Below are 15,989 nucleotides of genomic sequence, written 5' to 3' on the forward strand. Positions count from 1 at the left end.
CCCTTATCTGTAAGGCCAATATTAAATCATGGGAACCAGAACTGCTCTATGATAGTTTCAAGTTTGGCAGAATATAAAAGACGCATACTGCATAAAATTTACGTGGAATAAAATTTGTCTGAGTGTCAAGATGGAATGCTGGTTGGAGTAGATGCTCTTTGGAATTCATATTACTTATGTTCTTCGTTTAATTTTGTTTCCATTGATTCCAGGAACAAAAAATCCCATCACTTGTACGCTGCCTTTGTGCAGGGTGCAGTTATTACCAGGCAGCCAATGATGTCACTTGTATGGGGGTAAATGAATTTGCATTAGCTTTACTTTACGCATCATGAGTAAAAATAATCCTGCAGGTGTTGTAACTGCACTTTGGTGCAGACTGGGAATATATTTTTTTCCCTGTCAACTGCAGAATCCACGCTGCTGCATCTCTGCAGCTGTTGCTATATGAACTGGCCCAATTAAAGCAGTGAATGTTTAGCTACAGGGTATATGGAAGTTAATTTGAAGTCTCTGAATGGTTTAAAAGCCTCACGCAAGGAGATGCTATTGATAGTTCACATGAGCAGGATGGCACTACTTGGTGCCTGAATGTCATGAATTAAAAGTCAAAGGGCAAAACGTTGGTCTCCCTTAAAGCCAGTGAAAGTTTTGCCTCTGACTTCAACAAACAGAGGATTTCTCCCTTAATTCTGTAACTTTGGTTAGGAGGGGAATTTTGTTGTACTTTTAATTCTTGTGGCTTCACCAAGAGTCTGTATTCCAAAAGTTTTTAGATTTTTATTTAGTCTGATGGTGTTTTGTGGGAAACTAAATTGAAAGTGTATTTAAGGGCCCCAGGGATCTGCTCTGGTGAACTGCATCAGGAGAAGCTGAACATCTGCTTGATGCTTGGACACAGCTTTAGCAGAACTTCTTATCATTCAAAAGAAATTGCAGAAAATCTGTTTGCTTTTAAGTTTCAAACCTCATTGCTCAAACTTTTAAGTTTTAATGTCCTTACATACAAATTTTAAAAAAGTAAAAAAACTCAATACAAAATATTTACCACCAAGGCAGAAAATATATAAAAGGGGAAGGGAAAGAAAATCAAGCAGTTTTGCAATTTTAGGGTGGTTTTACACAAAGGAAAGTTCAAAGCTGAATTCCAGAATATAACAAAAACGTGCATCATACTAACATGAAGGTGTTTTAACAGTGATTGTGTTGTCTTAACAAACACCTGGTTTATCAGTTCTATTTCACATGTGAAATAAAATGGACTTTATAGTAAATAGATCTTTTTAATTTCAATTAACAATTTTTTACTATAAGGAAAATGTACAGAATTTGTGTGGAAATCCATGTATTATGTTTACTCAAATACAGAAAATACTTTGCTGCAAACTTTTAAATATAATAAAATGCATTTAATAGCAATCTTTTGTGGTATCATCATTATTTATGAACATAACATTCAAAATATGGAAATTCAGTTGTGGATCAAAATGACCATAAAAAGAGTAAACCAAAGAACCTTATAAACATGTCAACAGCCATCATTTGTCCTAGATGGCTCATACCAATGTAAAAAACATATAAAATGTAGAATAATTCTCAACATATGGTTTACTTTGTTGCATTGTTCCTACATATTATTTGTGTTAAAATCCATAAAATTATATTATGAAGAGAATATTGGGGTTTGTTTATTAAACTAAAGTACAGGTTAGAGTTATTCTTTTCTTGTGATGAACATATACCAACAGTGATTAAAAAATAAACATTTATTTACAAAATATTGATGAATACATATTACACAAGTCAGTTATATCAAAGTGGTTTTTAAACAATATCTGTAGCAACCAACTATTTGCATTGGTTTACCATAGTGCAAATGGTAATGTTGCAAAGGCAGGTTAAAATGTAGGATTGCAATTTGAATGTTGGACTTCTCTGCTGCCTTCTGTTTTTCTATGTCTAGAAAACTATTCCTTTTCATTTAAAAAATATCAATTTCTTGCGAATGTTGAATAGTGTACCTGAGGATAGGGCAAATTCATTATTAAGCCTAAATTCTTTCACTTACATAACTATCTTTCTATTTACTCAGCCTGCTTACGTAGCACCATTGCCATTGATTACTAAGATACTAATGAGAAAAAGGAATGGAAACACGCTAAATACACTATGCCATCCCTAATTTCAGGATTTGTCCGTTTATGTGGAATTTCTTCTGATACATTTCACAAGTCTGCACTATATATTCAAGTGTTTAAGGATGATTCTGGTGGTATTGTGTAGTGGCGTATATGTTACCAGTATATATGTTCCTGTAACTATGATATTAAGTGAAGCTGTGAAGAAAGGAACCTAAAAGCCTACTCCTTCTGTCCTCAGGTGAGAAGGAGTTTGCTTTTGATTACCAACATGTACTGAAACCTGCATATAAATTCGCATCTGAATGACTGAATATTGATTCCCTCATAATGCAAGAACTTCATGGATTAAATCCGGTGATTTGATTGTAGCTTTTCTCTTTTGCTGGCTCACAAGCAGCCGTCAGGTAATTACATTGTCCTTTAGTTCACGTTCTGTAGCTGGTGCTGCACTAAATCTGTACGGTAGCACACAGGAGGTCGGCAATGCCTTGTGTACGTAACTTCACAGTTTGAAAGACTGGTGAGGGGGTATAACTTTTTCCTTTTTTTTCTTTTTTTTTCTCTTTTTTTTCTTTTTGCGGTAGCTTCCATGATTTGTGAAGCAGTGGATCTGACGGGGATCTCATGAGCACCCGCAGCGATCTACAACCATGGCTGGTATCTTGCCGTAGATGATTTGTTCCTTCCCATTGAAATACAGCATATTTATGGGGGACATCTTGGTGGGTGTGCAGCAAGGGCCTGCCGAGCCTCTGGGGTTTGCTTGGTGCACGAGGTGGGTGTGCGGGTATTTTTGTAAAAACACAAATTCACATTCTCCGGAGCAATAATTCGCTTTGTATCTTTTAGGAGCGATAATCCAATCCCATCCGAAAGCTTCGAAATCCACCGTCAGCGGGTAGCGACAACATCGGGATTCTGTCGAGTGCTCGTCGCAGTCGAGACCAAAATCTCTGCGGGACCGTTTTGGGGTGTCTGTAACTCTGACCTCTAAAAATGGGTTCTGTGAGAAGAGGAGAAGGAACTGGAATCATTTCTGGGGTAAGCCCAAGTTCACTAAAAACATGCAAATAATATTTCAGATGTAGATGTATCAAATTAATATTCTGAAATGAAGTTTAAAAACAGAATTTTACCTCCTACAATTCTGTTGTAGTTATCTCTGTATTTCCCTGCTATTTGTCTATACAGAGCTTTAAGACCCTGAGTATTTGTCCCTGAAATCCCCACTATCTCAGTGCTAGAATCATTTAACTGCTCTAAGAACATTTCAGAAATTTGGAGGATGCTGGATTTTTACTTTTGGTGTGAGTTTTGTTTGTTTGTTTTAGACTCCATAATAATAGCTTTTGTGAGTCCTTCTGAAATTTCCTCCATTAAAAGCATATTGAGTTCAGGCTTTCTGGATATCAAGGAAGGTTTTTTGTCCAGACCAAGGAGGACAAAAGTTGCTCCTCTATTGCTGCCATGCTTGAATGACTCTATGACTGAATGAAATTGGAGGGGCAGCTAAATATTTTGACTCCTGGAAGAGTCCTGTGGCCAGGAATGTACTTCTGGCAGATTTCCAGCCACATGCCTCCTACCAAGGTTGTGTTTCCACAGTCACCAACTGAGACTAGAAGGGAATTGCAACCATCATGATCATGAGTTTGAAAAAGTTCCCGAAGCTGCTCCCTTTCACACACTGATTTCTGCCCCTTGTGCTGGTTTGGCATTGATGGGGCCATTCCACAAAGACCATTCCTCTGGAATGAGTAACAGCCCAGCTAACTTTGTTACACAGGTTTCCCTCTCCCCCGATACCCGCCTCCTTGGCTGCGAGCTGTGGAGCTGCTGGAAGTGCTCTTCCCAAAGGTAAGTTATATGGGGAGGAGTTTGGTGAGAGGAGCACCCCTGTACTGGGAGCTGCTGGAGAGGAGCTGGAGGCAAGAGAGGAGAGATTTCCTCTTCCGTTATCAGCTGTGCCTCTAACCCTGCTCTGCCACTGAAATGTTAATTTATAGATGGTGATAGCCATGGGTTATCCATATGTATAATCATCTGAGTGGATAGAGGTGGTGAAGACATTCCTGATCATGATATCCAGCTGGCCTGTTTCAAATACAGGAGATCCGTATTGATATTGGATGTACAATTAAGGTATCACAGAGTTTTCTTTTAAGCTCTTTTTAATTATATTATGCTGCTGTGAAGTTAAATGTTGCATAAATATGGTTGAACACAATGATCTTAAAGGTCTTTTCCAACCTAAATATTTCTATATTCCTGTGATCAACAGATTCATCTACTACATAAAAGTAGAATAATATTCTTCATACTGTATTCAAAAGGAGGGATCACTTCATTGTGATAAGTTCAGAAATTTTTATAGGTTGTAGATGATTAGTGATTTGCAGAAACAAATAGCAAGGGAAATACTGTAGTTTCACCTCAGGTTTACTTCAAGTGTACTTGTGGGTACACTTCAGGTTTAATTTGTTCATCTATTCTTATAAAAACAAACCAGATAGTTACTTTATGCTCTTTCTTATCATTATGACTCAATTATTGTATCAAGCAGAATTTCTTTATTCAGATGTTTCTAGAATGACGCACTCTATTAAGTATTGGAATATAAAGAACTTAACATTATGGAGAAGATCTGTTCTCACCTTCATAAAGAGACAATTCTTGTTGTTTAATAGAAAATATGTGCATAGAGAGTATGTAGGAACTCCCTTGCCTTCTCAGCAATATTGGAGGCATCTTTCCTACCAATCAAACAATCTAAAGACTGTTCTTTTAGCTTTATGTGAAATAGCTCCTTATTGAGCAGTGTTTGCTCTCAAAATTGAAAACAATGTTACTTTGATAGTATCATCCATCAGTAATTGCCAAAATCTTTTCTAGTTAATGCCTCGAAATGTCTCTCTGAAATACTACAATTTCTCTCAATTTTTTAAATAGGGAAACAGGCAGAGGAATGCTATTGATTTTTGGCATGATCAGAGAGTAAAGAATGAAAGAATTGGACATACAGAACTTTTATCTTCCATTCCCTAAACAATGCATCCATTTTAACCTTAAAACAGAGCTTAAATGCTTTTCAGTGAAATGGGATTTTTCTAAATAGACTTACCAATCCATCTTCCCCCGGTCCTGGAAAAGTTACAGCAAGATTCCGTCCGTTCTCATCAAAAGCTTTTATTTCGATGCCTAAATTGGATTCAGGCTGTTTGAGCCAATTTTGCAACACTGTCTTCACATCAATACTCTGCCAAATACCGGTGCCTGGGTTCATGTCAAGTTTCAAAGATCGAATTCCAGTATATCTTGTACCATCTTTCATGGGTTTAATAAGTCTCAGGATCTGCACAAACACCGTTGTAGGTTTTTGGACTTGCCTCAAGTATATCCACAATTGGGCCTTTACTACTTTGTTATATTGTATTTTAGAGCTAAACTTAAAGAAGCAACATTTTGGTTTTCCCTCCATTTGTACAAGTAAATCAGCTATAAATGAATGGAAAGAACAGATTACTGAACAGAGAACAAGAAAAAAAGCATATATAAACCTGACTATTTTTTTTCAGACTGCATAGGAAATACTACAGTATGTTATAAAGAGTACCAGTAATAAAGGGGATTTAACTTAATTGATTTTCTATGGTTTACACTCTACAGCAACATTAATGGATGTCAACAAAATTATTATTCTATCACCTACTACCAATTCATTTCTGCTGGTCACCTCCTGAGGACCTTCATAAAGCATGCAGAATAGCAACTCTGCATAAGCTGACTCGACACGTGTGTGGTGATCCAGCTATTTCTAATTTACTCCAAAGCCTCAGCATGCTGCAGACCATACAGCCCTGGGCAAACTGCATGAACATTTACATTTCTTTTCTCAGTGGAAGAAAATAATTGAGAGGATTAATATAAGGATCATTTTGTTTTCATTTGAATTATATTAGAGGAAAGTCACGTGCAGTGCTGCGTTCCTTCTTCCTGTAGCCTATGATGCAGCTGTCATACCTAGTCATGGCAATATCTTTCCATGCCAGGATAAAATGGGTAGTACTAATCCTAAATGGTGCAGGGCTTTAACATTCATAAATCTCGTCACTTAAGATACCTGTCTCTTTAGTGTATTTAAAATAGCTCAAGGGCTTTTTATAAGATGTAGGAAATGAACTCAGCAATGAAACACAACAACTTTTCTTCAGTCACTGTAACTATGAAGCAGTTCGATTAAAAATAGTTATAAAGCCTTATACATAATAGGCTGGAATAAAAGTGCAGGCAGACCTCAGCTTTGTGATAAGGCTGCAGTAAAATAATGCTATTAAGTGCCCATCTTAATAATTACTAAGTTGAAAAATTTCACTGAAGAATTTACTTTTTCATTTGTGGGTTCATTTTTAGCTGGTGAGAGCAGCTGATATTATTCTAGTCTGCATATCATAATGATATCTCTAACTGCTAACATGTCTTATATGTCCTGTCATCTTTTTCCTTTTTGACATCATATTCATAAGTGTTATTTAAAAAAACAGCTGCCATAGTCAAATACCTTAGCTGATGAAGAACATAAGATACTACAGTATTAGCTGTGCAAAAGATACTTGATAGGATCCATAGCAGATGTTTAGCTCTCGGAAGATAACTCAGAATCTGCTCATTCAGTAAATGCCTTCATTCTTCCTTGGCATGACTACGTGAGCTGATTGCTATAGCACGGACATTTTTACATTTAAGTCTGTTACACACATATTTGCTTTAAATATATAGTTTTAACTCCGAGGTGGGTGGTGCTAGTTTATGGGATCAGCAAAGAAGCAAGAATTTAACTCTCTACTTGCACTTGCTATAGCATGTTGCAGTTAGGTAGGTATAGTGCTCTAAGCTGCATTTCTGTTGATTTCTATTGCTTCTAAAAATACTGGCCAGTGAAACCTCCCTCACAAAAATATAGTTCTCTCGTTATCTGCACTTGTACTTTATATTTGTGAGAGGAAATGCCCTGAGTGCTGCAGATAATGAAGTTGACTAAACTGCAGATCTCCCTTTGCTTTCTAAGGCAGTGGGCAAATCCTAAGTGCTACAGGGCACACACATTATAAGGAGCCGAAAACCAAACAGTAAAACAAAGGATTGCCACACGGTCATCTGAACCTGGCTCAAATTCTTTAGTAATAATGCTCTCCTCCCTCCCTCCAGCAGACTTCAGTCAGCAGCCTGTTGGGAGAGCCTGAGGAGGAGTTGTGTGGCTCTACAGCAGAGAGACAACTCTCTCGGAGGGGCAGTGGGAGGCGAAAGAAGCAGGGTTACTTACACTCTGTAGGCATTGTGATAATCGTTTCGGTGGTGGCATGATAGTCATCATCTTCCAAAGAGCCATCGCTACTGTCATCTCTCTGGACATCATACTGATCAATCAGTTCCTGCAGTGGAGGAGCCTTGGGTAAAAGTTGTTTAATAACATCCCTGCTAATGTTAGGAGCTTGTTCCAGACGCAGTTTGCTGAGGATTTGAATTTTTATGGCTTCTATTCTGGAAGATTTTGTATTCTGTCTCCACGTACAAGCATTGCACAGTCCGTCCTTTTCAGCGTTCTCTGTGGGCTGACTACTGTCATCTAGAGCCACCAGATCAACTGAAATCAGCATGAACAGGTAAATATAAGCATAGAGCACTAGCTTTTGCATGATCTCACATTCAGTGCAGCACTTTTGCCTTCTTTTTTTCCCCCTCCCCCTTTCCCTTTCAGTCCTAAACAGATCCGTGAAAGCAAATGCAATCTGAGAGACAGCTTGCCACACTGGTGTACCTTATATATTCCAAGGGGGCTTTTTATACTCCAACTTTGATTAGGCTCATGTCGTCAAACCCGACGATTGGTTGCTGTCCCAACAATGAATCTGGCTGTCAGAGGGTAAAGCCCTGTCGATCACAAGTCACTAGACAGCATTTAGTTACAGCCAAGGGTGAACTGATTTATCTGGATACTTCGCAGAGGATATGCCTTCACATTCTGAAAGGATATATTTCCAAGTATTGTGGGCAGCAGTACTGAAAGACAGCACTGTCATTCTTAAATATTATACCAACTGTGTACTTGTACTATGAATCAAGAGAGACCTTGCTCTAAACTTGCTTTAGGCTTCTACCAATCTTTCTGACTTGAAAGTTTGTTCTGTTTAAAAGAAAATCCCAAGGGGTTACTGTTAGCAGGCAGGAAAATAATACTTTAGAAATGGATTGCAAAGAGTACTAATTTATGTTGTTTAACAACTAATAAATATTCAGCAGTTCCTATTTCAGAAAACCTTACTGGGTTTTCCTAGACATTAGCTAAAGCAGTATTGGAGATTTTGTGCATATCTGACACTATGCAAATGCCTCTCTTATTTGTTTGCCCCTTTAACATACATTAAAATCCACAGAAATAATCCTTTACTGAATTAACAGCCAGTTATGAAACGTGAGTCTGTCCCCTCTTCATGCTGTCACCAGAATCCTGGGCAGTAAATTAAGTATCTTTAGTAACAAAGGTATTTTAAGGAGTATCTTTAGCTACTCACTTTAATATTACACAGGAATAGTTCAACTTGCTATTTTCATTATTAGTGAAAACGTTAAAAGCCTTAAAATATTTGAATCGCTACTGTGTATTTGTCTTCTGTTTCCATGTAACCTTTTATTTCTCTTCAAAATGTCTCTGTATTATGTCAACTTAAGTGGTATCTCTGTGCTTTTTTTACTTTCTATGCAAATACTTAGAAATTCTCTTATGTCTTATATATTAAAAATACAGTTTTAATATTCTTTCGGCATAAGAGAAGATACATCTATGTGTAATTGTATAGGTTATGGCTTATAAAATCTTATATTGGATCTTAAAATCAAATGTAGTCAGCCTTTGGTGTGCTGTTAGCAATAATTATGGAACTCACAGTGTGGAGGGGGTTACTGCTCAGCACAGACTGCATGTCACAGCAAACAGAAACCCTGGAATTGGTATCTGTTGTATATATTTGTATATTTGGAATCTGTGTATTACAGCAAAGGGAAATCCTGGAATTTCATGCAATATGCCAAAGTTTGCCTAAGTCAGGACTGAATTTTCAGTTTCTCATGGTTTCTTTTCTTTTCCCATTCTGAGTACACCTAAAAATATGTCAGAAAAGGTTTTTTGCATGCGTTCATGTAAGAAAAACATTGGTATAGGTAAAGATGTGGACAGAACTCTCAAAAAAAATTTTTTTCTGTCATTCATATTTTTTTGGTATCACCTCCCCAGGGCATGCAAATTCACTGTATACCACAGAACTGAGCCTAATATTCAGCTCATTACCAGTGATATAAATCACAAGTATTCAATTGAAATTGGTCATCCTGCCCTGATGTAAAGTTGATGCAAGTGATAGATGTATCATGCTCACACATTCCAGGCATACAGCCTTAGGGTCAGACCCTGATATTCTGATTTTAGCCAAAAACCCATGTTCAAAGCGAGCAGTTTGCTGCCTTAGCTCTTGAGCATCTGAGTTTTACACAGAGACCGATGCAGCTACTCTCAACATGTGGTAACATAAATGGGCTGTGGTTCACTGGAACTAGAAGTCAGGAGTTTGCAGTGCAGACTGCCTGCCATGCCTATAACACCTTTAAAACAGACTCTTAGTACATTTTAAGTGCTAGAAATGTGTTCTTATGGAAGATGCATAGGATGATTCACAGTAAGAATCTTTCTGAAAAGCACTGACCTGTTGGTGAATTTTTGGGGGGATTTAAGTTGGAGTTTGTTTACTATTATGACAGCAAATGCCATCATAAAATCATTTTTAATTATTTCTTTATTTTAAACTAGAATGACTTAACCAGATGGCTGTAAAAAGAAATCTGGTCCAAGTGGAAACTTTGACAGGTACCAGGTTTCACAGCAGAAACAGTTTAAGATAATGGTTCATCAATAAATAGATGGAAATAATGATGCAGTCATTGATATGAAAGTAATTCAGTGTTGTGGCAGACCATGTCTAAAAACCACTCATGAGGGAGAGGGGCAAGAGAGGTGCTCAGCAATGCCTCAGCACTGTGCCTCCTCTTGGGCTGTGCTCTGCAGCCACACTGGTACCTGGCCTGCTCCTTCTCCTGCAAGCCTTCCTGCTCTGGCTGGCCAGCATGAATGTGCAGAGCTTCAAGATTCTTTTCCCAGGCTTCTGCAGAGATTCCATTAATCTGCAAACTAGAGTCCCTTTGCTCCCTTCTGTGCAGCACTTATTTATGGCTGCAGGACCAAGGCCCTCTCCTGTAAGCCTGACACCCCAGTGAGCTCTGAGGAAGAGCTCAGCTTGCTCTCAGGTGACGCATGGTGGCAAACAGACCCTGCTGAGCACAGCTGTTCAGGAGGCAGCAATAGCAGCTGGAGTGGTGGCACAGGCACTGCTGTCTGAGGGTGACAAAAGCACCCCAGAATTCACCAGCAGCTGCATAACAGCAATATTTTTCCATTTCCCTCATAAAATGCATTTCATATGTACTCTGAATAACTCTGGACTGTTAGTAGAATACTTTTCATCTTTTTCTGGTTTCTGGCTTATTCTTTTTTCTCTGAAATTGCAAGAATTTAGGAAAGAGCACAATGAGTTGCACTTGATCAGGAGCTCTTGAAGAATCTAATTTCTTTGGTAATAATAATAGAATATGTGTTTTTTCTGTCTGACTGGCATTGTTGTGTTTTTGGAAAGTGATGACTATAGAAGAAGGTGATAGAGGGGAGAAAAATAAGTGATAAAGAGACCAGGTAAAAGTTGTTCTAAAATTTATTAGGCAAAAAATACTTTAAAAAACCACCACAACAACAAAACCCTAACACATTATCACTATCAAAACTAAAGAAGAGTTAAAAATGAAATGCACATCTTACTGAATGTTATGGCATTTTAATAGTATCTTTGGGATTTGTGTCATTCTACCCGTTGTGCCTGCCAATAGTGAATAGTATTCCCAATCCTGACTATGTGGAGATCATGGCTCAGGCCCCCAAAATCAAGCACTGCAAGAATGTTCCTTTTTAAAGGAAAAAGGCATACATCTGTCTACCTGGCAACTTCTCCTCTACTTTCCCCCTTCCACCATGAGCTCTTGGAAAAACCTTAAAAATTTTTTTTGAAAAATTAAAAAAAAAAAAAAGGAAAAAGAAACGAAACCCACCCCCTACAAACTTGATTGATATAGAGTTTTCAAAGACATGCTGTAACTGCAAGTTCTATGGAAAAACAGTGACTGTGCAGAGGAAAAGGAGATTACTAATGCCCTCCCTGAGGAGAAGGTGAGCAGAGCCCAAGCATTACCCATCCTTTTTGGCAGGCTCTTTAGCCAGTGAGCTCGTGCTCCCTCGGCAGTGCTCAGCACGCCACTCGCCCTGGACCATCCCCAGCCTGTCACCCCTGCCCGGCCAGCAATGCACACAGTGTGCACAGGGACAGCAGGATGGGATCTCAGCTTGTTTTGGGGGAGGACCAAGTGGACATGGAAGGGAACCAGGACGTTTCTGAGAAAAAGGAGACTTACAGGAGTATGAAGGAGCTGCTTTCCTGGCAGGGGAGGAAAGGGACATGGGTTATAACCCTGCAGCAACTGGACGACTTCATCCTGCTGTAGGCTGCATTTTCAAACACTTCTTTACAGCCTGCAGGACCAGAAATTCACTTTTCTTTAATCTCTTGTTTAAGTTAAATGAAATAGTTCTCATAATTGATTCACCTCAGAAGGTAGAACTTGAAGAAACAAAGCAGGTGTTGCAAAATGCACTGTAAATCTGTGATTGCTCTTTACATTGATGTCAAGTCCTACCTCTGAACCAGTTGGCTTCGCTCCCTGGTTTGCTTATAAGGAAGAGATAACATTCCTCCTGAGCTGCTGTGGAAGATACTAATTGAATAAGCTTTTCTCTCACTTTTGTCAGCACAAAGCCTAAATTCCAGAATAGCAAAATGAAATGGATAGAAAACTCAATTTTAAGTCTTTTTGGACTAGACTAATCTCTTTCTTTGCTGCTATAAGCTGGAAATAATGATTGTGAAGTTATTTTGTTTAGAACAGTGAAATTTGAATAGAAAAATTCAGACATGTACTTAAATGTAGTGGAGTTAGGGTGTTTCAAGTGCTTAACTATGAGTCCAGCTGTCTTAGCTCACCAGATGCTTTCTCGTAGCCACTGGAATCACAAGATAAATGCATTACTTTGAACCACAAAGCAGATATAAGGCCATGTCTATAAAACACCTAGAAAGAACTCTTGCAGTAACAAAATGCCTGTGGAAACATGATTGCAATTACATTATGTAAATGCATCCACTGTAGGGCAAGCATAGCCACTTTTAAACTTACTACCATGAACTAAAATATGAAGGCTGTAACTCGTGTGAGTTCCTGCTCTGTAACAAATGGCTTGAAGGAGTTTGTCCTTTGCTATACTTTTTTTTTCCCTAAGAAAGTAGTCATATATAACCTTTTAAACATTCTGGAAGTCAACTTCATATATGTTGATGGTATGAATATTTAATTCCCTCAGCTTGCCAAGAAAGAAATATGTCCATCTTGGTTTTACCAGTTCTGAGTTCTAGATATCCTGTTTCACATGGGAGAAGAGCAGGCATGGCTCAGGGAATGGATTACTTGGTACACTGGCATCTGGATGGGCTATACTGCAACTCCTTCTCAACCCCTGCTGGCAGATGGCTTTCCCATGAAGACCAAGAATGTTCAGCGATTTGGGGTTTTCAGTGGTCTCCCATGAGGTGTATTTCGGTCTGTGGTTTGAGTAGCAGGACAAAATGTCACTCTCTCTGGAAGATGATTTCCTCCACTCAGCAGCTGTAGGAAGGAGTGTCTCACAAGCCATGGTATGCAATTGTGCAATGGATAAAATGGGGCAAACAGGTAAAACTGGTGGCAAAGGGCTGCTGTGGCCATTTCAGCCCATGATGCACCTCTCAGCTTGCCCAAGAGATGCTGCTGAACATAGCCTTTGGGGAAGTTGTGTAGGGTTATCTTCAGCTCCTGGCCATCTCCCTCCTGCCTGCAGCTTTTTTGTTGCTGTGCGTAACTGTGCCTCTGGAATTGGGCCAAAAATACCCTGTTGCTTTTTCCTCTCCAGCGTGTTCCAGTACACATTGCTCCAGAACTAGCCTGATACAATAGTTGAAATGAACTCTAGAAACAGATAGGGAAGTATGTTAAGTTCCTTAAAACTTTTAAGGAAGGGTGCAGTTATAGTGAAAGCTTCCAGTTTTTCTGAGTTCTTTTGTATTTAGGATTTTATTCTGCAGCCTTTGCTAAGGTGTCTATGTATCTTATCATATATCTTGTAAAAGAGCCCTATTAAACATTAACTTAATTCTAAGGGTTCTGCCCTTCTTAAAGGATGCTGTCTTTTCTTTCTTTTCTTTATAGTTGTAGCTTTTCTACTTTTACCTATAATTCCTGACATTCATCCTGACTTTCATCTTCAATGTCTTTTAAAATAGCTGCATCAGCTGCTGCATCACTGATGACAAACCTTGGATTCCTCTAAAGAGTTGTTACCGTGCTTGGAGAGGTTTCACTTGTGCATTTGCACAATCAAAGTGTTTGAAATACCAAAATACTTTCTCTCGGCATCACCAGCTACAAAAATGGTTGTATTTTCTCCAAGGCACAGCTCTTCGAAGGGGATTTTCACCCCAGGAGGTCAGTGATTTTGTGTGAGTGGCGTGTCCTCTGCTGGGTTGTTCTGGAACAGCATCTGTTGGGAAGCGAGGGCTGCTGCTCTGAAGTGTTTTTTTTTTTCTTTTCCCTTTTCCTGTTTCTTTCTCCTTTTATTTTTTTTCCTCTTTTTTTTTGTTTTGTTTGTTTGTTTGTTTGTTTTTTAAATGCATAAGGCGTTAAAAGCTAACATGCTCCTGAAAGAACAAGAAAACGTGGTTTTGCAAAATGCAGTGAATTTGGCTCTGTTCAATCTTCCCCAGTGCCATTATGGACTGAATTAATTAGCTTTTTTATTCAGAAGATAGCTATTTGTGGAATAGATTTGGCTTGTCATCCTAAACTATCCCTTTGCTGCCCTCTCTATGACCTGCATGCCTCCTTTGCTTTGGTCCCACTCTGTGGTTTTTGCCTCTGCTGAATCCACAGGCTGGATGGGAACAGCCTGTAACACCCACTTGTCTATAAGCAATAAGAAAAATCACAGCAATATAGCAACATACAGGCCTAAGAAAGCTTTTTCCCTCTTCTGCTCACTTGCACTGGTGACCATCAGGTGCAGTATCACCTCCCTCCTGGTAGGGCTGTCTATTACCCGGCCAGAGAAGTTATCCTCCTTGCACTCCAGGAGTTTTCTGGGTCACCTGCAGCTCACTGTGTTGCTTTCCCAGCATGTCAGGGTGGTTGAAGCCCCTCAGCAGGACAAGAGCCTGTGAATGGGATGCCTCCTGTAGGTGGGCCAAGAAGGCTTTGTCAATAGGCTCCCCTTGATTGGGGGACCTGCAGTAGACACTATCTACAACATTCCTTGACTTCATCTCTGATTCTTCCCCATAAGCTCTGAACCTGCTCATGGCTATTCTTTAGAGACAGCTCTTCACTCTCTGTCCATCTCCTGATGTAGAGGTCAAACCCTCGCCCTCTCTTTCCTCACCTGTCCCTTCTGAACAGCCTGTAGCCATCAATAGCCGGACCCCCGTCCTGGCATTTGTCCCACCTGAGGAAAGACAAGTAAGTCACAGTTTTTAGTAGCACGGTGGCTTCCAGCTCCTCCTGTTTGCTGCCCACGCTGTGTGCAGTGGTGTAGAGGCACCTCAGCTGGGCGCTCTGAAGTATTTCACTGGTGTTTCCATCTTGGTTCTGACTGCCTCACAGTGCCCTGGTTCATCTCTGCAAGACCTGAAGTGTGCTCCAGCACAGCCACTGTGTCCTGGAGCCACCAGCTCAGGGCTCTTGCTGGCATCCCATCCCTCTAACCCTGGCATGTCATCCCACAACTTGTCATGGCCAATCTTGATGTTATCCCCTCTCCCATCAAGTCTAGTTTAAAGCTCTGTTAGTCAGCCCTGCTGATTCATGAGCAAAGACCTTTGAGGAAGCTGAATTCCATCTGATGCCAGCAATAAGATGAAATTATGGTGAAATTAAACTTCTTTCCTTTCTGTCATGTGCTCATCTATGGTCAGGTTTAGACAGGCACAATCCTAGTGCCTCTAGGATTGAATGAAAAGCAGCGGTAACATTCTTGAAGAAATAAAGCAACATTCAGATCTGCACTCATTCAAGAACGCCTTTGAATCTGGTGTATTCATCACCAAAGGTTGAATTTACTACTGAGAGCTAGGCTACCCGATTTAACCCTGGCATTAAAAATTAATGTTAATGTAAATTTTTAATAACCCTATGGAAAAAGTTAAGAAAATAGCTGATTATGAAGAAATATGACATATTACAAACATATAACCTTACAAAGTTATTTAACGTCGTAAGTGTATTATGGGAAAACGCAGGCATGAAAGGCTGTGGTTTCTGAGGAAGTTGCTTCTTTTAAAGTAGGACCCTGGAGAATCAGGTATTTATGAAAACTGCTGTACAAAATAATGCAGAGACAGGAAATCACATAAGCTGCTTTGGGGTTTTAGAAGACAGAGAGCAGATCGGAGGCTGCGTAAAACTGCTTGATGTATTTGATTCTCACTTGGAGGAAAAGAACATAAATGCTACGTTTTGTAGTAAATTAGGTACCTTTGGAGGATTTTCATGTAACTACTCCAACTGTTTACAAGTGTTGGGGCATCCAAGAAGAAACTCAGCTTTAACTCCCTCTCC

General features: G+C 39.4%; 1 protein-coding gene across 1 annotated transcript; it reads right to left on the minus strand.

Moving 5' to 3' along the window:
• Window positions 1–1,432: 1,432 nt before the first annotated feature.
• On the minus strand, window positions 1,433–7,853 carry MSTN (myostatin). The gene is made up of 3 exons (XM_082285567.1): window positions 7,462–7,853; window positions 5,263–5,636; window positions 1,433–3,144 (listed from the first exon to the last, which is right to left on the minus strand). The coding sequence occupies exons 1-3, from the start codon at window positions 7,832–7,834 to the stop codon at window positions 2,764–2,766; spliced, it is 1,128 nt and encodes a 375-aa protein (XP_082141693.1). The 5' UTR covers window positions 7,835–7,853; the 3' UTR covers window positions 1,433–2,763.
• Window positions 7,854–15,989: the final 8,136 nt, after the last annotated feature.

This window comes from Coloeus monedula, assembly GCF_965178545.1.
Source record: "Coloeus monedula genome assembly, chromosome: 7".
Taxonomy (NCBI): Eukaryota; Metazoa; Chordata; class Aves; order Passeriformes; family Corvidae; genus Coloeus; species Coloeus monedula.